The sequence below is a fragment of the Aphelocoma coerulescens genome, chromosome 1, assembly GCF_041296385.1.
Source record: "Aphelocoma coerulescens isolate FSJ_1873_10779 chromosome 1, UR_Acoe_1.0, whole genome shotgun sequence".
NCBI lineage: Eukaryota > Metazoa > Chordata > Aves > Passeriformes > Corvidae > Aphelocoma > Aphelocoma coerulescens.
This window is the reverse complement of record NC_091013.1, coordinates 90,404,100-90,427,440: the sequence shown is the minus strand read 5'-3', so window position 1 is coordinate 90,427,440 and position 23,341 is coordinate 90,404,100. Positions and strand designations below refer to the sequence as shown.

The 23,341-nt window shown below is 41.6% G+C and overlaps 1 protein-coding gene across 6 annotated transcripts in view; it reads right to left on the bottom strand.

Annotated features, from left to right (window-relative positions):
- Positions 1-23,341, bottom strand: part of TENM4 (teneurin transmembrane protein 4) — a 600,317-nt gene that overhangs the window by 72,299 nt on the left and 504,677 nt on the right. For all 6 annotated transcript variants that reach the window (XM_069016277.1, XM_069016269.1, XM_069016304.1 and 3 more), the window contains 2 exons: positions 12,781-12,900; positions 5,274-5,535 (listed from right to left, as the gene is read on the bottom strand). In XM_069016277.1, coding sequence (XP_068872378.1) covers positions 5,274-5,535; positions 12,781-12,900 — 382 coding nt within the window. The remainder of the gene's footprint in view (positions 1-5,273; positions 5,536-12,780; positions 12,901-23,341) is intronic.

The window sequence follows — 23,341 nt, the reverse complement described above, 5'->3', positions numbered from 1 at the left end:
AATTTTTGTCTCCTGGCTTCCTTTTCCCAGAAAAATATCATGCCCTGCTTGGCCTTAAGGATGTTTCCTGGTCCTGATCATAACATGCAAGTCTCTCCAAGAGATTAGTGAATCCTGCTTCCACCCTCTCTCCTCTGACTTATCCATGTCTCCTTCTTTAGAAGTGCTCCTCTCCTACCTCACTTCTGACCCTCTCTACCTGATCTACCATCTACCTCTAGCCTTTTTTTCTATCTGTGTTCTCACTCTTACTTTCTGACCTCATGTTTGTTCCTACTTATTCTGGTACTTGCTTAGAATTCCTTTCCTTCTTACTTAAGTGATAAAGCTCTTGGCCTCACCTACAATCTGCAACTCCTTTCCCTTTCCTTGAATTCTTCCTTCTCTTTCTTTTCCAAACTCCTCTGTATTCTAAGTGAGTTGCTTAATTTTCTTCTCCAGAGTGTGGGTATTTCTGACTGACTGGGACAGTTATCTCACAGGTACCCATTACGGTACAAAATTTAAGAGAAGACTGAAAAAACATCAGGGAAAGCTTTTTCTGCCCTTGTTCTGGTTTGCGAACAGAGAAGTCTCAATAAATATGGGATTTTCAGCTAATTTACCTGCTAAAGTGTAACCAGATCTTACTATTTCTTTTTTCTTTTTTTTTTTTTTCTGGAGAAATGCTTGGAAAGTTTCTGGAAAGTGATACAAAGTATATCCCTGACACCACGCTGAGCTGTCCACGCAAAACGCTGATAAAAAAATCTTAGCAGAAAAAATCGTCACTTTCAAGAAAACTTCACTTGTAGGTAAGCACCCAACTTGGACACTTTGAGCACAAGTCAGCAACCTCTGGCAAAGATTGAAAAATGAAGGTAGAACCTTATCAGTGAGCTGGAAAGCTTGGTCTGATAATGGGATGTGTTAAAAGGTTACAGATGGCACAGTTCACTCCTGTGCCACTTCTGAAGTTCTTCAGTGTGCTGGACCCTAAATGAGCATAGAAAATACTTCCCTAGCAATAATCATCTTTCTGAATATTAAGGGCGGGGAAGCTTGAAGGCAAGTGGGTCAAGAGATCCACCCACCAGGAAGGGTGGGATTCTTGGGGTGTCCTGTGGAGGGCCCTGACTAGGACTAAGTGATCCTTGTCGGTCCCTTGCCACTCAGGAGATTCTAGGATTTTATGATCCTTGTGCATTCCAAGTTATGTCACTCCTATACCCAGCTCCTTCTATGTGGGAGCAGCAAACTTCCCTGACATAGTGAGCTGCTCAACTCTTCCAGGTTTTCTGGTTAGTGTTATCAAAAATGACAAATCTTTAATCTGCCCCCAAAACCACTTCTTGTGAGATGTTATCCAAGGCCCAACACTTTTTCAAGTGATAACTAAAAGGCTCTGAGTGTTGCAGCACCTGAAAATGGACACATCCAGCAGTTAAAGCCCCATTCCACTGTGCTCATAGATATTTACCTTCTCTAATGTAGTCTTCTTAATTTACATAACTCAGTTCTTAGGAGGCTGAAATATGATGGAACTGGGAAAACCCAGGATTTAAAAAATATATTTTATGAGATCAGCAACAAGCTGGACGGGGACTAGGCTCAACCAGAGATGAGCTGAGCCAAACTGCAGTAAAGGTGGTCCCTTGTATCAAATCTCTCTTTGTCCCATTAGGATAAATGCAGGCAAAAATAATTGTCATGGAGACACTATTTGGAAAGTCTGTCTCAGATCCCTGTCAAAAGCAGTTATTTCTCTCTCTCATGATCTATCGCTGCTGTCTACCATTCCAAAGAAAAGGTCAGCCGAATGCTGCCAAGGCACTGAGCAGCACAAGGGGCTGTGTTTAAAGGTGTCTGCTTGAAGAGAGGGTTCAAATAGTAATTCAGATGATTCAAAATATATTTGTAGTTTGTAAGTGGTGAAAAACTAGCAACAAAACACAGCACTGCTAGGGGGGTGTATAATTCAGTAGGATATCAGTGGGAGAAAAGGGGGAAGACAAGCTTTAAAATAATCTAAATGTGCTAAAAGTAACAAGAGCTGAATTGTGCCCTTATTTTTATTTGATAATTACTGTTTGGCCCAGACACATTCATATACTGTGACCACAGACCTTGTGAAAGACCTTTAGAGTTTATCCCAGACTAACCAATATTATGGGCTCTTCTTAAGAGGTCCAGCCATGAGGCTGGGCAGGCAGAAGAGCTTACTGGGGATTTACACAGTGTAGCAATTTTCACTGCCATGTTCCCTTGGCTCTGTGGTGTTGATCTGTTCTTGTCCTAGTAGCAATTTTTCTACTTTTTGCATGAGACAAGGTAGGAAATCTTGTTTCTGTGTGCTGGGTTACACATGTCTCTTACAGCTACTCTTCACTCTGCCAGCAGACAGGCAAGGAACAGTCAATGTCTTTTTTTTCTTTTAAGATGCTCAGAGAGAATTTTAAGAAGGAAAACCATTTAGAGTCTGATTCAGGGGCCTTAACATAGACATCTAGTGCTTTTGAGATGTTCTGTGGTATTCAAAACTTCTGCAAAGGCATGACAACTCTGACATGGACCTTTCTGACATCTGAAGCTGACCTTTCTGAAGCTGGAGGCCTGAAGGGACACTACAGGGCATTCTGAATGGCCCCAAATCTGTCTATAGGTACCTGAATCAAATACTAAAAATGCACTACTGGGTTTTTTGAACGCATCCAGGTAGAGAGCACTGCATTTATTTGTTGGAGCTCATGAGGTTCTTATCTATCCACTTGTCAAAATCTCTTTCCCAGCCCTGCTATCTGCTTGTCACCTCCTCCCAGCTATGTGCTCACACCTTTTATATTTAACATTTCCCTACTGAGAACTGTGTATTACAAAATGCAGCTGCAGGAAGTGACAGCTAGGTTATTTTTTTATTGTATGTACATCCAGTTCAGAAATGAAAAGTAGTCCATTTCTGAACTGAAGTTCAGTCAGGACTCTGCCACAAATCAGATTCTCTTGTAAACTCCTGCACCACAAACTCTGTTAACCTTCAGCTATCAATATTTGAGGTGGAATATTGATTTACAGGTTTTAGCTCAAACATATGGCACATAGGAAAAGAACTGTCTTCATCGTGTATGGGATTCATCTTATCTCAACTTAGAAACCTAAGTTGGGTGTATCCTCTGAACTGCTCTTTTAGGTCTTCCTACAGCTAACAGCAGGTACAGACAGACTCTTATAGAAGGTTGGTGTTGCCTTGTAAACTCAAGAGTGGGATTCAACTCCAGTTTAAGGGATCTAAATCCAGATGTCAACCTATAAATGTGCTCACGTGAGGTAGGCATGTAAACATCAATTTTAGTCAGTGGAATCTAACTGATACCATCAGTGAGAACCAGAAAGCTTCATGGGGGTCACTGTAAGTGATGTGTAGGCTCCACTCATGGTACTGATTAGATTTCAGTCAGCTTTAATGGGAGCTTGGATACTTGGCACACATCCAGACAACAGCATGTGAACCTCTTATTTAGGTGTCATAATCTCAAAATGAATCCTTCTTAGGTACTAGATTCTGTAACTACAGATGTCTAGTGTGATTTGGGATGTTGAAGTGATCTGCTGTTCACAAGGATTCAAAAAATATAATGCAGGACACTGATAGGGGGATCATTCTGGATTGGCAGTTGGAGGCTAAGCAGGATATCATCAGGACATTTCAAATGGCACTACGTATCTGTGATTAGGGTGGCAAAACGCTGACACAGGTTGCGCAGAGAGATGGCAGATGCCCCATCCCTGGAAACATTCAAAGTCAGGCTGGATAGGGTTCTGAGCAGTCTGGTCTAGTGAAAGGTGCTTGTGGTACCAAATAATGACTGAGGTTATGATCATAGTTGTGCTATTTGCACAGATATTCCGATATTTGCTTCTTTCACAGGCAGCACTGCCCATCACCTTTCATGGTGTTTGTTGGTTTAATAAAAAGATGGGGAAACCAAGATTCTGAACCAAGAATTTATAACATGATGGACTTTACAAGATATGGGACTTAATTAGTAATTATGCTGGGACAAACATGGTGACTGTAATTGGAAATTAGTGTGAGAAAGGATCATAAGACTTGGTCCAGAGGGAAAGGTAAAGAGACCACTAGCTTTATTTGTTGTAGGGTTTAGCACCTGGTTTATTAAAATCAGAAGGTATAAAGTTACTTCTTTCCTCATTAATGGTACTCCAACCTCAGTGGAGTCATGCCGGAAGCACACAATTTGTCTCTATACTTGTTATTATTTCCACCTTGGCAGATTATTGTCACTAAAAGCAATACTCAGGACATGATGAATGCTGGCATCTAAAATCCAGAGAACAGCATGTCCAAGACAACAAAGGTTGAATGCTGTTACATCTCTATGTTTCAACAGAATGAGTATTTTTAAGGAAAATTGATAATTTGGTTCTTTGGATTATTCAGTTTAAAACACAACTTTCCATTTGACAAAATACTCTGAAGCCACAGCAGATTGTTAAGCTTCTTTATCTGACTCAAACTTCCTCAAAAAAAAAGGGTAATGGGGATAAGAAACTAAAGGTAATCCTCTTGCTCTGCTCATCTACTCCAAATGTCATGAAATGCAATAAAACTGAGGTGTTCTGCAGGCTGGCCCCTTCCCAGCCATCTGCTGGCTGACTGCATGTCTCAGCAGCTGTGTAGAGAAAGTTCACTCCATCACTCCACTGCCGAGGTTCGCAGTGCCCAGTGGGCAGAATTTTCTCCTGAGCAGAAGAGAGGCATTAGAGCAGAGGAAGTGCACCAGCCTGGTGCTGGGCATGCTGAATGCCAAAGGGCTGACCAAGGGCTTGTGAGTAACACAAGGGTCCCAGCTCACGTGCTGTCAGTCACAAGCGCTTTGCCTCCATCCCTCAGGGATAAGGGAAAAGAAATCTGGTAAAGTGAGTGCCTGGGAGTGAGTGCTCCTGGCAAATGTCTGAAAAATGGTGTAACAAATGGGGAATACTTCCTGTTAGGAAAGCAGGGGAACAGTTGCACTTGTGTTGCTCAAAGCTGTCAAAAGAAGCACAGCAAGGAGATGGGGGTGATCAGGCACTGGCAGAGGTTTCCCAGAGAAATTGTGGATGCCCCAATCCCAATTCAGTGTCAGGTTGGATGGGGCTCTGATCAACCCGGTCTAATGGAAGGTGTCCCTGCCTATGGCAGGGGGGGTTGGAACTGAACTTTAAGGTCCCTTCCAACTCAAACCATTATATGATTCTATGAGTTATTGTCCCTCAGCTATGATGGTTCATACCTGGATCTCAGGAACAATAGGACCTTTCTCTGAGCAGGAAGTTGCAAAAGCTGTCAGAGGAGATGGGGAGACCACAGGGTTGGGCCGGGCGAAGTTACTGAGGTCACAGCTTGGGATCTCATTCTCTTCGTGCCGCATGACTATGGTTTCCATCACAAAGAAGCGATCCCACGGCAACCACAGCGTGTGCTCCTGGGTGATGAAGGGAGCCCGCTCAAAGTGCAGGATAATGGAGATTCCACCAATGGTAACAAGATCAAAGCTGTTTTAAGAGATGGAATACAAAATTAGTGCACACATTACTCCATCTGTTGGTAACAACTCCCTAGCAAGGACTTCAGAAAAATAACTGCAAGAAATATCATCAGTCTCATTTTATGAACCTAAAATCTGCAGCCCAAATAGGCTTTACCTGAGTAACAGCAAGTGTTGAAGGCAGGAGTCCAAGCTCAGCTTCTCTGCATGTCCTCATGTATATTGAAATTGCACACATCCCTTTTTTGAAACATGTTTATCTTTGTTGGTGCTTTTCTAGCACCAACGTATTTTGGCCATACATACTAAATTTCCTTTTTTTTAAAAAGTATTTATTATCCAAACAAACGCACAGATAGGATCAATTCACACGATGAAATGAACTACTTGGAAAGCGATTTCTCTGACACATCCCCATATGAATTGTCTTGGCATCTCTGCTAACCTGACTAATGCCTAATGCAACCCAGGGAACATGGAGAGCCCAGTCAGGGACTGAGCTTAGTCTACTAGAAATACATACAGTGCAAGCTGTCTGCGTGCCACAGCACACAAGCACATCATCTTTTTTGACTCTTAAGCATTTAGAGCAGGGCAGATGAATCACTGTCTGTGGTCTCTGACTTCACCCTAAGCTATCTCCAGCCAAGTGGCTTTTCTGCATGTGTTAGTGTTGGATAACAGACAGCCTTCCAGAGCTGCGTGAAAAAATGTTACCTTGATAAGGAAAATATTCCTCCTCTGGATGTAAAGATGTTGGGATAAGGTTCTGGTGTTTTTCTTACTTTTGTATTTAAACTTCACATCTTGTCACAGATGGAGATTTTATCAAGTACCATGGGATATATCTACTATGTATAGACCCAAAAAACAGGTGTTAGGTAAGAAAGGAAGGGATTTCAACAGAAATTGGAGACTTTTTGCTCCTTTGTGTTTTTCTCACTATCTCTTTGGCTGCAATGCCAAACGTGCTTCAGGCACAGAAAGTTTTCTCATCCCTGCTTCTCACTTTCATGCCTGGTGCTGCTGTATGACACTCTTACTCAGAGTTTATGCACATGATCAGGCTCACTGGCTTCAGCAGAGCTGCTCATGTGCTTAAAGAGCTGTGAGTTTAAGTGCTTCTCTGCAAGAGAACTGGGATCTGAAATACTCTGATTGCCTGAAGCCAAACCTGATGCACTTTGTAAATACGTGGTAAGAAAGGTGAAAAAAGGTATTTAAAAGTATTTTTTAAAATTAATTGTGAGGCTTTCAGATTGAGTGGAAAAATCCCAGAGGAGCAGCAATGGGTATGAACTATTCCTAAAAAAAAAGTCTTTGTCAAGCAATTTTTTGGGGGAACCTTTTTTATTTCATGGCTGATGTACTGAAGCGCCATTTAGCAAATATAATTATGAAAAGGTGGTTATTCATTAAAGAATGTTGAATTGAGTCCATGGCAGGAAGCAGAAAGCACTTCAAAAAGCCAAAGCCATGTTTATTCTACCACTCGAGTTGGGGCATCATGTTCCCAGACCTATGGAGCTTGGCCTGCAGCAGCCTGAGGAGTAACTTGCTGGTCCCTGCCAGCAAAGCTGCACAACGTTTGTACTCTGATGTGAATGTTTTTAACAGTCAATTAGCATTTGGCAAGTCCTTCCGCTGGGAGGGAGATGCTTGCTCTGCATGGATCTGGGCACTGAATGGGCCACCAGGAGGAAAGAAATAAACATTACAAATGATGCTCAACAAGTTTTTAGGCAAGTTGGAAGAGGTTTTATTTGCAAACCTCCATCTCATCCCTTTGGCTTCACTGAGCCTGTATCAGGGATGGGAATCTGCTGGGGGTAAACATCCCGGCCTCTCCTGCGTCCCCAAAACAGGATGCAGAAGGGATAGCACCATCTCTATGTCAGGCTCCAGCAGCTGTGAAAACAGAACCATGCAGTATTTTTTAGCAAGCAGTGTTGCTCACGAGCTGGTTTTCCCAGAGGCCCAGGGTGCAGCTTTCAAGTTACCTTGATGAACTGAACCACAGGTAAACCCAAAATCAAACAGAAAAACCCAAACTGAAAACACCTTCCTCCCAGTTTCCCTCAGTGAAATTAAATTTAACAAAAGGAAAACTGTCCTGGGATTGAAGGAATGAGATAATTTTATTTCTGGTTTTGCTGCTGCTCTCTGATGTATTTTTTATCACTCTGTAAAAATCATACTTGCTATATAGTCATACTGTTGTTTTTCTTTAAAGACTCTGGAGAGACAAGCCAAAGGATGAAATTATCTATTCATCCAAAGCAGGCTCAAAAAATAAAAACCCCAAAGGAAAGTGTAACCCTTTCTCATCTCTTTTCTCTGGAAGTTCAAGTATTTGGTATTTCTGAGAAAACCATGCCAAAGCTGCTGACTGTGACGTGGAAAAAGTCTGGAGACTTTTTTGCTGTTTTATTAACACTGTTCCTACAACCCAGGGATACTGAGGGCTTGCAGTATTTCTAAGCAACCACTTTAATCAAATTTAAAACTTTATTTAAAAATGTGGTTTATAATCCAGTACTGATACTTTGAACTGTCTGTTAACTTTGCTTTACAGAGAAATGCATACAACAGAGTAGTTTGAGAGCTGTCATTTTATATTCATGCCTTGTTATATAAACAAAGTCTCTGTTGCAGTAATTAGGCTAAGAACACATGCAAGCCCTGAAGTTATGAAAGTTTTGCTCAGTCTAAGTAATGTGTCTTAAAGAGGACCTCGGTTTCACTATTTCAGGCTGTATTTCAGCAATGTAATAGGAGAGACCTGGAATAAAGTGCACCCCCTTACAGGAGTGAAAAATTTAGTTCACTGTAATTCTAAAACTGAAATTTTACTTACTCATTTGGAAACTTGATCATGCCAAAAAGAAACCCCCAAACCCCCAAACCTGGAGCAACAAAATCAGCTTAGGAACCAATGTAGCTAAACTGATGCAATTTTATCTTGAAATTCCCTTACTTTAAAACCCCAGTTATTTCAGTGCTATCAGTAAACTGATTTGCTAAATCAATTTAAGGCAACTCAGTGCACATTTTGAAGAATAGATATTCCTATGGTGAATATGCCAAATAATAAACCCGCTGAGTTTTATGCAGTTATCTCATGACCCCTGGAACAAGGTAACTGCTTGCATGTGTGCTCCCATTTATTCTCCAAACCAGAATGACACTGAAGATGGGAGAGATGACCCTGTGTGACTGTGTACTGCTCTGGACTGGGAATGCATGCAACCTGCTACTGTAGGTCAGGAGAATGCGCTTCTTGCCTAAGAGCATCAATTTCTTTAAACAGAGTTGACTCAATCACATGAAAACTGTACTGTACAAAAGCTGATGAGATGTCATGCTCTATTAAAGAAAATTACTCAAACCCATAAAAAGGTAATAGAAACTGGAATAGCATGAATCCTTTACATGATTTTGAAACTGCTCTACAAATAGTATTAAATAAATACTGTAACAATCAGTTAGGAAGGAAAGTAAATGTTAACTCCCTTTCACAGGCTTGGTTCGGTGGCCTGGGATGGTCAAGAGATGCATGTAATGGTACCCTCTATATCAGCAGTGAGGCTGGGATTAGGAATTAGGGATGTCTGACAACATTTGCTGCCCTGGCAAATTTTAGCTTGAATGGTTTTAAATAGTTCAAGATAATTTACAAACCACTGAGGAAGTCACTGGACTCAAGGACAGATTTCATGGGACTTTGAGCAACCTGGTCTAGTGGGAGGTGTCCCTGCTCATGGAACTAGAAGATATTTAAGGTCACTTCCAACCCAAACCACTCCTTGGTTCTATGGATTTTGGTGTTGTGTAACTTGTCCATTTATGGACAAGTGGTTTTTGTCCATAGAGGACTTACAGAGTACACAGATGCACTGATGGGCCTATTGCCCCTTCATTTGAGAAAATACCTGCATGTATCCCTTAGCCAAGTTGGAAGGTATAGTCATTCTGGAGGCTTACTACTGCAACTGGACAATTTGTTTCATGTTGTTTGTGCATCAGACTTCTGTAGAAGCAGATTGACTTGAGAGGAAGGTGAAGAAAGTGAAATCAGAAGAGCTGACACCACACAGGTCTGGGGTTACACTGACCCCCACCAGTTGCTGGAAGAAATCACAGCTTTAGGATGAATCCCACTCAGACACAGACTCCTTGCTCTGAGACAGCTGATCTCTGTCATTTTTATCACTTGGAGTTGGTACCTGCTGGGGGCTGAGTCAGCAAACTACAGCCCTCAGCTCCTTGAAACTAATTCAGCTTCTGGAGGCTGGCAGCCACTCCAAGGAGCCAGGAGTCCAATGAAGCCTGGTGGAGCATACTGATGCTTTGGGTGCATTGCTTTCTGCCCTGTGTCCCCTGCTCAGCTGGACCTTGGGAAGGACATAGCATGGAAGGAGCATCCCTAGCTTGAACTGCCAGTAGAAGTAGATTTATAGCAGGGGGGGTCTGCCTTTCACCACCCAAGAACTAGGAGGAAATAGCTGCTTGAACATTACAAAGGTTTGGAGCTTGGATAGCAGCAGTCACCTCCATGCTCTGTCCCCTTAGCTTACGTGTTTGCTGGCTAGAGGTCCAGTTTACACTAAAGCCCCTCTACTAGGTACAGCACAACTGCAAAGCAAAGAGATGGTTTCTTTCCTCAAAGTACTTGTAATCTAAATGAAAGATTACACTCAGTAGTTGGGTGTTGTATATATACAAGGAAACAGACAGAAAAAAAGGTTATGACAGGCACTGTTGTCCAGGAATCTTTTAGTCATATTCACGTGTTCTACCGGACACAGATTTTGTGCTAGTCCATACACAGCAAGCTGATCATGAGAGTGTGGTTTGGATCCCACTTTCCCACAAAGTAGGTTCAATAAGGTTGACAGAGATACTCTTAAGCACAAATGTTCAATTATTTTCCTTTTTGCAGTAATGTCTAAGCTACTGGCAATAAGAAGACACCAGCTCCAGCAGGGTCCTTTTCCTGGAATGCCTCTTTATCATCTCTCATTTTATTGTCATGTCATTGAAGAGGTGGAGCATCACTTGGAAACCCTCCCAGTCCCCATCAGTTTTACAGTAGGTGCAAACACCCTTGAGTGTGAACAGGACAGCATCAAGCACACGTTGCTAGCACATGTTCCTCTTTTTCATTACAATTCTATATGTTTCTCTGGCCAACTCAAATGAAAGTTGTGGATTGGAGAGGTGTTAAAATGTGTAAATCCTCTCCCAAGTGCTAGTGGTTAGTAGTCAATACATAGAGCATATGCAGCTGGAACCCCTTATGTTACGTTTTTGTTCTTAAAAGAAAGGGAGACAATTAGCACTGACAAACAAAAGATAAGATGAAAGACATTCCCAATTTGCAATGCTTTTGTTTTGGTTGAGCATGATTGCTCAGATTTTGCCTCTAACACAACAGCAATCTTAATGACTTCTTCCTAATCATTTCAACATGAATTAGCAAGAATAGAGCTGCTGGGAGCAGGAGACATCTTTTTTTTTTAATATGCATGGACAATGCATTGCCAAATTGCTGGCTAAAGATTCTAGGTGATATCTCAAAGTTAATAAATAATAAGAATAGAATAGAATAGAATAGAATAGAATAGAATAGAATAGAATAGAATAGAATAGAAAAGGCTATTCATCTGTTAGGGAAGTAAAAGGATCATCAAGTCCAGCTGCCTCACCAGTTCAGGGCTGATCAAATCAAACCACGTTATTAAGGGCATTGTTCAAATGCCTCTTAAACACTTTGGGGCATCAAACCTCTCTAGGAATGCTGAGGTTACATTTGGTGCAGGTAGCTTGGTGTGCATGTGCAGTGTGAGCTGCAGGTTGAGCTCTGGAGCGGGGCAGGAGGCCAAGCCAAATCCTGAGGCAAGAGGCAGGGAACTGCCGAGTGACCACACAGAGACATGACAGGAGCCGACAACTCCAGGCCTTCCCATGTGTAGACTGTCAGGGGGTAAAAGCCCAGGGTTTCCTTTGTCCAGGGTCCCCCCTTGCAAGCAACAGCTCGGGCTGTTATTTTGTTATTTAGTTATTGCACCAAGATTAAATTGTTTTAGGGATCTGGACATCTGGGACTCTGCTATGGGAAACCTGGGGTTGAGTGGGTAAGGAGCCCTGGTGTGACTGTGTGAGTGTGGGGTGTAGCTGTGACAGGGCCTCGGTCCCAGCTCAGGTGGTGTTAAGTGTGACTGCCAGCGTGGCTTCTGGATGGTTGGACAGGAAAGGTTCCTTAACTGCAAGGCTGTTGCAGTGTTTAATCACCCTCTCAGTTAAGAAATGTTTCTTCATGTCCAGTCTAAACCTCCCCTGGTGCAGTTTTGAACCATTCCCAAGAGTCCTGTCAGTGGATACCAGGGAGATGAACTCAGCACTTCTCTCTCCACACCCCCTCCTCAGGAAGCTGTAGGAAGCAATGAGGTCACTCTTCAAGTCTCCTTTTCTCCAAACTGGAGAAACTCAAGAGTCCTCAGACACCCCTCACAGGATATTCTTTCCAGTCCTGTCACCACTTTCTTGCCTTCCTCTGGACACATTAAGGGACCTGAAGATCTTTTGTAAATTGTGGGGCCCAGAACTGCACACAGTGTTCTGGGTGAGGCTGCACCAACACTGGATACAGCAGGACAACCACCTTTTTGACTGGCTCGTCATGCTGTGTTTGACACACTCCAGGATGGGGTTTGCCCTCTTGGCTGCCAAGACACGCTGCTCTAACAGCTTCTGTTCAGCTGCTGCTGGCCAGCACCCCCAGATCCCTGTCTGCAGGGCTGTTCTCCAGCCACTCCTCTTCTAGTTTATACTTGTGCCTGGTATTACTCTGTTTCAGGTGCAGAAAATCCAGCATTTTGACTTTTTAGATTTCATCTCATTCATCACAGCCCAATGCTCTGATCTATCTAGATCCCTCTTGTCCCTTAGGAGAGTCAACAGCACCTCCCAGTTTGGTACCATCAGCTAACTTGCTAATGGTGCATTCAACTCCTGCATCCAAGCTGCTGATAAATACAGTGAACAAGACTGGCCCTGGAACAGTGAGGAACAGCACTGGTGACTGGTCACCAGCCAGATGTAGCCCTGTAACAACCAACAATAATGCATCAACATCTTCAAAAAGGCATCAATAATAAACATGCTCTTGGAAGGAGTTTCTCTTTAGTGGTCATGGCAATAATGCTGTTACTGCTGCTTGAACACTGTAAATCCCATACAGACATCCTACCTGCCATCTTGTCTACTGATTGTGTATCCAAACAGAGGATTGTTGACAAAGCTGATGTTCACTCCAACCAGAGGGGTCCCATCTGCTGTCATCACCTGGCCTCGAATCACACATGCATGTCTGCAAGAAGAAAAATGGTAAGAAATAGTAAGTCTGTTTGACAAATGCAGTTTTTTCCTCTGTTCATGTGGCTGGGAATTCCTATGTATTAGAAAGCCAAGACCTTTATATCCTGTAAAGCTGGAAGCATGCCATGTGTTTTGATGGTGGGATGCTGCCCTTGAAGGCTTTCTCAGGTGTTGTGTAAAAACTTTCAATACTCAAAGTGAGATTTATGATTACCCTACTACATAAAAGCAACTGCTGCAGCATATACTTCATTAAGTATAAACTTCTGTAGAATTCACAACATCACACTGGAATTTCACAGAATCATAGAATCTCCTGAGTTGGAAGGGACTCCCACGGATCATTAAGCCCAGCTCCTGGCCCTGCACAGAACAGCTCCAAAATCACACCATGTTCCTGAAAGTGTTGTCCAAACACTTCTGCAACTCTGGCAGGCTTGGTGCCATGACACTCCCTCAGAAGCCTCTTCCAGTGCACAATCACCCTCTGGGTGAAGAACCTTTTCTTAACAGCCAGTAGTGTCTTAACAGAATCGCCCCAATTAAAAGCAAGGTGCATTTTAAAATCAAAGAGAACAGAAAATTACCATGCAGTGCACAGACACGTTTAAGGCACAAAAGCCACAGAAGACCCTGACCAAGGCTTGGCAGCTCATTTCTTTCCCCATTGGGAATACCATGACAGATAATTTGCCAGGTTCAGAAAGCTTCCTTGCAATCTGCCTGGGGAGCTGAGCACACTAATAGGATGGGCTTTTTCTTCCCCTCTTTTTCTTCCCAAGTTTGGTAGATTGCACCATTTTATAGGCTACATCTATTTCAACTAGTCTGTGCTCTGTAATATGCTCTTTTATCTAAGGATTTCAAGGATCTTTACAAACACTGATTAATACAGCCAGATCAGTATTTTACAGAGAGAGGAAATAAAACATAGAATGATTTTCAGTTGTCCAAGGTCAGTCAGAAAACCTGCAGTAAAGCCAAAGACAAATTTTCTTGGTTCTTATTCCAAAGTCTGTTTCCAGACTTCTAAGTCATTACTACATTGCTACCTTAGGAGCTTCCCATAAAGACAAAACATCACATGTCTGCAAGAGTGTCTGAACCCAATTTTTGGCTGAAGGTAACTATTTTTCTGAGCAGCAACAGCAAATTGTGGTGTCAGTGTGCTAACGTGACCCAATGAATAATTTTCCTAACTGCTGTCCTGCTGGAGAGCAGAGATTGAAAGCCAATGTTTCTCCAGGTGCAGAACCAGATCTCAGCTAGAGTAAATCATCCCAGCTGCACTTCAACGGAGCAATGGTGCTTTGCTGGTTCACTGAGGCAAAGGATAATTTCTGCAACATTTGTAAAGATGATTTCATAAACACAGATCATTAGGGAAAGAGCCAGTTATTTTCTTACAGTCCACCTAAAAATCTGAGATTGTATAATGCAAGGAGATAAAGCATAATTTCTATTTAATAGAGGCTGCACAATTTTTACCTTCCACAGTACAGTAAACAGACCACTTGCCGGGAAGATCCTGCTGATCTAAATGGAGAGCTCCATTATCAAAAATCACCACAGTGATGCCAAAATGTGTCTGCAATCTAAGATGTGACTAGATTCATATATAATTTTGGAATAGGTCACAGGAAAATTAGATGCTGGAAATGATTTTTATGTCACTGAGTTTTCTCTGATGTACCATCACTGAGTTCTTAGGAGTCAAGTCGGAAAAGACTTGGACTAAGTTTGCGGCTAATAATCCTACAATCCTCGAATAGTTTGGGTTGGAAGAGACATTAAAGATCATCTAGTTCCAATCTGCCTGCCATGGGCAGGGACACCTTCCACTAGACTGGTTTACTCAGAGCCCCATCCAGTAGGCCTTGAACATTTTCAGGGATAGGGCTAATGGGAGGAATAATATCCTTAATACTTGTACTGCTTCTCCCGTTAAGAGCTCTAACTCAGCTTTCCATATACAAAAAATGGAAAATAATAATCCAGTACAGTATTATGCACATCACTCTCTAAAACACAGGTAGGCCATAAACTGAAAGGATCATGATGCCATGGAATATGCTTGGAAAAATGTCAATGCTTGGAATAACCTCAATGAAGTCAACACGTCACCATCTGCAGTGCCATTTTTGCGTAAAGTGAATGTGTCTGAGCACATCTCTAAGCCAAGAGCAGAACCTACGCCTTCTCTTCCCAGATTTTTTAATGATCTGCTCCACTCTGCCCCATCTTTGTTTCCATCCTTCAGAGAGACCAGAGAAAGGGTTTGAAACTGCCTTCTCTCAGCTTTTCATAAAATGGGCTGCACATTTTGTGGAAGACAAGGAATCACTGCAAACTGTTTCATGAATACTAAGACCTGAGTACGAAGAAATCGGTGTTCTGTATCGCATATTCAGGTAAACACTGCGACTACAAATGTTTTCAAATAATAGGAACAAGATCATACATTTCTGTGAACCCAAGAAGAATGCTTCCACCTGTTCTTTTTTTTTCTTCCAAGAGTTCTAAGCAAGTAAAGGAAAAAATACACGTTGCAGGTGTCTCTCCAGCTGCCCTACACACAACACCTGTCCAAGCAGTTTTAAAGTTCTAAGTAACATTGCAAGCACATTGGCCCAGACCCTCAGCTCAGTAAATGGTGATGTGCTTTATACCCACAGGCATCTGCTCTGTTATACATCACTGACAATTATTTCTACAACAAGCACCAGCACAATGTGGGCAAACAAAGAACTTCCTCTCACCTTGGAAGCTGTAGAAATGCAGCTTTGATGCCCCACCTTTGGAAAGAGACTCAGTTCCCATCCTGGCCAATGCTCCCCAGCACTCATCCAACTCTGCTAGCACACCTACGTGCTCGTGGACTCAGAGGCTGTCTCTTCTCAGAGAAGCAGCTTGACAGCAAGCCCAGCTGCATCCCCCATCCTCCTGAGGACTATAACCATTGCTTTATTTCCATGCTATAAGGAAAGATGTTACCACTAAGGGGACATTATTCCCAAACCACAGCGACGAAAAGAACCTGGAGCAAGATGCATGGATCTGAATCCCTTTAAAAGAGGTAGGGATGGAAACTGGAGGAAAACTCAAGCCCAGACTGTCCCTGATGAGACTCAAATCTTCTCCTTTCCTGGGTGACAAAATTTTCCCCATGTGAGTAAAACAGTTCACACAGCGCATTGGAAGCAGCTGGCTTCTCTAGTGTCAACACGTCCTTTCTGGAGTCAAGATCGAGTGTCTACAAGGCCCCAAGCCCCCCAGGAACCTGGTTAATGCTAATTTAGTCAGCTATTTCCTTCAGTTGACCTTGGTCTAAATGCAATTACCCTACAAAGATGTTAAGTGGTACTGCTAAGATGCTCAGCTCTGCTAGAAGGTCTCCAAATACATTTACATAAAATTATCTCTCATGTTAATAGAAGAGATTTATTCCATCAGTCCAGGCCTGCTAGTTCAGAGTGTTTTCCGCAGCTGAGCAAAATTCCATTTCTCATAGCCTGAGCCTCATCTTTCCATTAATTTATTAATAGATTCCACCTATTGCCTCTGGTTTTTGGCTTGTTTTTGTTTGTTTGTTTTGTTTCCTTCACTACTATTACATGAAGCTGTATGGATTCTTCTTTTACAAGGAAAAGCAGTCTCCATTTCTCCTCTTCTTTAATTAGACTTCTTTTTTTTTTCAACTTGTCCATAAAAACTTGCCTGAAAGATCAAATCATTGTCAAAATGCTATCTACAATGCCAGATGGTGCATCAGACAATTTTACACTGTTGCTTTGTGAAGTCATCCTTTGTTCTCAAGAAAATTAAATTAAGTCTTTCTGGTAAGATCTGGGACACAGTGGCACAACAGATAGGGGTGCACTGATGCCTTTACATTCCTATTGCTCAAAGATAAATAAAGTTTGACAGGCTGTCAACAAAATTCTAGCAGACAAAACCATCCTTAGAACAGAAGCCAGAAAATTCCACAAAAGCCATTTCACTTTATAGGAGCACATTAAAGATATGTCTTTAGCACTAACTCTGATCCAGTGTCTCACAACTTAGACATTGGTCCTTCCAATACACTTCACTCACAGATGTTTTCTGTCACCATAGTTGGTGACACTATGCTTGGCATTTGGAAATAAGGGAAAAATGCTATTTCTCCTAAGCATTTTTCACTGTAAGAAAGAAATACTATTTTTCCTAAGCATTTTTCACTGTGAGAAAGAAATTCCATACATCCTAAATCCCACTTTTTCTGCAAGAAATGTATATTCTTTCCTTGACTGAGGATAGGTGTCATGGGAAATCTCACACCAATTAATTTCTGTTACTCCTCAAAATACTTCCAACATAACTCATTGGACATCCTCGTCTAAAGGTTTCAGATGTGCAAAAATGGTTATCATGACTGCTTAGCCATCCTCAGCCAAGTTATTAATAATAAATATTTTAATTTGACATTATAAATCTCTTTGAAATTACCACTTTCACATTTTATTGGTATATATAAGAATACACATATATATGTATATGATTCATGCTTCTGCTCGGGATAAAACTTCAACAGAGCTCCATAGTACAAAAATCTAGAAAGTTACATTTCTTTGGAAAGAATGCTATTAATGAAATTAGATGATCTCAGTTCTATTTCTTCCTCTGCTACAGCCTTTCTGTATGCCAGCAGTCATGTCAGCTGGTCTGTTTATGTCTTTTTACTCTACCTGCAAAATAACAATCCCCTCCTTACAGGGACATAAGAAGAATAATTGTAGTAATCTGATAATCCCTTGCAGAGGGATTTTTACATTCTCATGGCACTCATCTGTGATATGCTCAGGCTAAGTGCCTAGAAGTGCAGCCATTTGCTACAATCTCTTGGCTTTAGCTTTGGCTGTGGTCTTTTTGCGGAGAGTAAGAGGATAAAGCAAAATGTACCTCGTCCATTTTGGGTTGAATGCGCCTGCCTAATGTTAAACAACCTCAGGGCAGTCTAGTACCAGGATATATAGAACACTTGGTAGAATGCCAGGTAAAAGCTAAGGGCATCATGATCAAACACACAGCCACAGAGAAAATGCCTGAGCTGGCAGATGAAGGACAAAAGAAGAAGAGGAAAGATCAGGACACAGAGACGTTCAGGTTCATTGCTTGTGGCAGTATTTCCCTCAAAAGCGGTCTGTAAAAACAGCCCTGCCCATTTGCCTCTTAGCTCTGGAGAAAAACCTCCTGACAGTCTTTCCTTGAACTGAGTCAATCCATCTGGGTTTTTTAGTGCAGTTTAGTTGTAAGAAAAGCTTAAAGTCAAAACCTATGTACTGTTCTTAGCTGCCATCTGAATTAAGGAATTAAGGTTAGGAAAAAGAATACAAATGATCCTTCTGAAGGTCTCCTTGTTAAAAAGAAAAAAGGCAGCCTTATATAGTAAATGGAAATTGAAGAGCAGCCATCCAGAAAGACGGCCACACTATCATGGATAGCACAAGTGAGTTTGTGAAAGGGTTTGGCATATGTTGGGCAGCTGGGATACAATCCTGCTGGATTTAGCAGGGCCCGATGCAATAGGACATGGAATAATGGTTCTAAACTGAAAGAGGGGAGATTCACACCAGACTTAAGGAAGCAGTAGTTTATGATAAGGATGGTAAAACACTGGCACAGGCTGTGTGAAGAGGTCATGGCTGCCCCATTCCTGGAAACATTCCAGGCCAAGTTGGACAGGGCTTTGAGCAACCTGACAGAGTCGAAGATGTCCCTACTCAAGAAGGGGCTAGACGGGCTTCAAAGGTCCCTTTCACCCCAAAATATTCTATGATTCTAAATAATCAATTAGGCTCATCTGAGGAGTTTGCGCTAAGGGAAGCACCACAATGCCAGTGTCAGTGTGGCAAAGGGACTAAACGCACTAATGTTTGTCCATATCCCAAACGGGGACCTGCTAAGTGGCACTGACAGACATGGCTTGCAACAGATCCTCCCATTCTGCTTTGTGAGCAGCTGATGGAACAGGGACCCTGGAGAAAGAGAATGGGTCATGAAGAGCAAAGTTTTTAAGAGCTCTGAACAGAATCAGTAAAAGAAAGTCAATTCTAAGTTGTCTGCAGCAAGAAACTGCACCTGCCCCATTTGTTTAACCTACTCAGTGAAGGTACTTATAAGCTTCCACCTCTGAAGGATCAGGAGATGCTGATGATTATGTGGGCATGGTCATTAGCTGTTAACCTTTTGCAAGAAGCCTTCTGCAGTATTTAGATATTCCACGAAAGACACAGTAAAGACAAGTGAATGAAAAGCTCCAGTGAAAACCCATTACTTAAATTGTCTGAAGAAGGACAGGGGAAAAAGCCACATAAATGCTCAGACACTTTTACAAATGTGGCTAATGAAGTTGGTATTTGAAGCCAAAAAAGAAAGTGCTTATTAATCAATATTTATATTAACATCTCTAGATGCAGATTTTATTCTTGCTGCCTCTTTAGATCTGGTCTAACTTGACAGTATCAAACCAGTGGGCCTTCTTCATCTGATATTTTTAGTATACATGCAAGGACTTCGTTTTGTGACCAACTGCTGTTCAGTTTCTCAGGCTTCCCACTGCATGCACCTGACACCATTCTGCTCTGTGAAGACTTAGAAACTGATGGTTCTCGACCACCTCCTTGGGCATCACCTTTTTTCAGCACTATTAGTGACTGCTGGTTGTAGCTCCTCCAAAAGGAAAAGGAGGTATCTTTATTGCATGACAGCTTGGTAACAAGATGTAGTATCATTTGAGGACCACCTATCACTTCTAGAAAACCCAGGATCATTGCTGTCACAAGAATTCCCTATTGGCTCCATTCCTGAAAGACTCAGGCCCTTATTGCTTTGAAAACTTCTCCCAGGAATTGAACGTTATTCACCTTCTTGATGTGTGTCCTTTCTCTTTATGACAGCACAATCTTCCTCTCTGATCTGCCAAGCAATCTGGCCACTGTTGGAAAGAGATGCCACTCCTGCCATCCAAAGCACCTTGTGTCTCTATGCCTCATTGACTCACTATTTTAGCATCCCAAGATTTCTCAGTTGAGCTATAATGGTAAGGTGGGAGGGTAAAGGGATATGGGAAGGCTACTCAGCAGAGGAAAAGATGCTGATGACGACTGTGAAATTGTAAAACTGGCTCCAACTGTTTAAATGAAAGTATTTTAGAACAGAGTTTTATAGGAAATGCAACACATAATAAAGTTGGGCTGTGCTTTACTGCAAAGTTTCAGTGAAGAATCCTTTTACTCACAATGTGATTGACTAATGCTTTAGGAGTTGATGACTTTCTCCCTTTCTCCAGTACAACCAAAGAAACACTCTCTTGCTTTGCATAAGGGATCAAAGAAACAGAATCATAATCATATTTTTTTAAGTCTGTACAATCCAAGTCAAGTGTCCAGTAGTACATAATGTGCAAGATAATTTTTCCACCTAATACTAAATTACGCTTATTTCATGATTTTCCAGAAGTCATTTTATAGCCATTAGTTCTGTGAGAGGTAAAGACTTTATGCTGCAATAACATTCAGAGATGAATAATGTACTCATGTCAAGTCTTCACTAAAAATGTCTGCAGAACTTAGTAGTTCTGTATTATTACAGTATTTTACATCTGGTATTTATTTTGTAAGCTCTGGCCACATATTCAGCTCTGCAGAAGAACAGGAATAAAAGCACTTCCTTTCATTGAATCTGAGGCACCATGAAAACAAAACTGAGTAAAAGAGAAGGAAAAATACATTATTTCCAGGTTAATTATAAAATGATCTCTCTTTTGATGATCACAGGGAAAGTTCTTTAACTACATATAAGCTGTCTGATAGATTTGTAATGATCCAGAGGAACTAGGAAAAAAAATGTCCAATAAAATAGATAAGATTTTATGTTTGGGATTATAAAACTGCTTTTTTATGTAGGAGGTTTCAACCAATTTAGCAAATAAATGTCATACTCAAAGGACAGACTCTTCCTGATAAGGTGGCTTTTTTTCAGAGGAAAGTACCGTAAGTATTGAATAAATATTAATCAAATATCTAAGTGCAGATCCGAGAGGATGCATCAACACCTACACCATAGTTTAGACTCCTAAATCCAAAAGTGCACATCAGTACCTCTGTAATCTGGGAAGTACGTAGCTCATTAGGAGTTTTCTTCATGCTTGCAAGTTTTGAAGGCTTGAGATTTGTTTTCTGCACACTCCAAGAGCTCCTTGGGACACAGGTATCACCCTTTAATTCCAGGATGGTGCAGCATTTCTATCAGCTGCCTCACTAGACCCCGGCAGCATGCCCAAATCACACCAGGAAGATCCTACTCCTTCCTTTGTGCTTGGTCATAAACATCTAATGTTTTTAAAATACTTTTTTAAAAGCTACACCCCAGTTTCTCTAATGACTGCACACAGAATTTACAGAATTACAGAATCATTAAGGTTGGAAAAGACCTCAAAGATCATTGAGTCCAACCAAATTCCTTTTACTGACACTTACGAAAGAGGAATATAATTACATCATGGTTACACTATCTGTGTTATGGAAAAGAACATAAGTATGGACAGGAGCTTTGCTTTCATGAAGTCCCACAGGTACAAATTCCACAAAGTTGACATAAGCAGCTGCATATATTGCATTAATTAACTATATGGGAATGATGTTATGCTAAACTCAAAATCAAAAGGCAAGGGCAAACATTGGGAAAAAATCCCCACCCTGTACATAGGAAAAGTAAATTTTAGAAGTATGCTTTGCTCTTAATCCCTCTTGAAGGGATTAATTACCAAAATAAAAACCAGTAAGTTTTTTAAAATTCCTTGTTATTCTGTATTTCAAAAAGCTAAGACTTGTACCTAATAAGGAGTTCATTTAAGCAGAAAGCATCAAAAGAAGAATGATGCTTTTGGAAGACAATAAAACTGGGAAGAAGAGGGTTTGAAGACTTGCTGTGTTAGCTTGGTTTAAAATATGGAAAAATATGACTTTGTTTCCATGCTGTGCCACGAGTGCTCACCCTCAGAACACTGGATGCTGTCTAATCTCTATGACACAGTTTTAAACAGATGCAGCATTCCAAGCTGTCCTAACCCATGGAACGGCTGTGCTCCCTAAGCTCCTGCATCGCTTCTGGGTGTCTGTGTTCAGTGGGTGCATCCGACCCAGAGAATTTCCTGCTGCCGAAGGGAACTGCATCTGACAGGAGCTGGGCCACAGCCATGGGCTGGACTAAGCCAGCTCAGCAGAAATCATCAGGAAAAAGCCACACCTGATAAGTTTGGGTTTTTTGACCTCTAACTTTGTCTTGAACGAAAGAAGTGTTTCTTATGTTACTGTATCAAAGGTACACTTTTCTTGATGGAAAAATACAGAAAAGAGAGAGCATCTTGGTTTCCTTGGGAAGAACCTCAGAAAGATCTGCTGAGTGAACCCACAGCCCTCCATGAATGGGACAAAATGTGTGAAGAGAAGATTCTTTGAACATATTCATAGAATCATAGAATGGTTTGAGTTGGAAGGGACATGAAAGACCATCCAGTTCCAATTCCCCTGCCATGGGCTGGGACACCTTCCACTAGACCAGGTTGCTCAGAGCCCCATCCAACCTGGCCTTGAACACTTCCAGGGATGGGACAGCCCCAACTGCTCTGGGCAAACTCCCTCAAAGATAATTAGAAAACACAGTAATATTCTTTGAAATAACTTAGGACTGACCAGATGGACTACCAACACATTCTGAAAAAAACCATTTCATTCTCCCCACCCTACCATCCCTCCCCCCCCCCCCCCCCTCCATTTTCTTAGCTCTTCTTTGGCCATGATCAGTACTCACAGTTTTGGTTTTGATGGGGCTTGGGATCAGTGCAGTTCAACTCTCTGACAATAAACCCCCTTTATTTCTTTATTCACAGTAAAACAGTGCACACAGGCATTTATAGCATACCTGTCTCTCTGAGCTTCTAACCGTGCCATGTAACCCTCTCCACCTGGATCAGTAAGGTATATTGTACTGCCTGGCACACAAAGGGGACACAGGAAGGTTGAGTGACATGTTTACAGATACCTTGTCACTCAGTAGTGGGAAAAAATGTGCAGAGTTAATTCTGATCAGATTTTTAAACCATCAAAACTAACTAACTTTTTGCATGTAGACTGCTGACCTGAGGGCAATCACGGACTACTCGTGCAGTTGATACCAGATGCTGCTCTCTGATGTTCCATGTAACTCAGATGGTTATTTCTAGCTGCCCAAGTAATCAGAACAGGTTGATACTACTGGCAGCAAGTAGATATACCCAATCTGTCTCAAAAAAGGAGGTGTATAAAACACACTTACTTCAAAACTGACTGACTTCTTTTTAAATTTTCTTTACAAAAGCGCCAATTCTACACATGGTTTTCTGAGGCACTTTA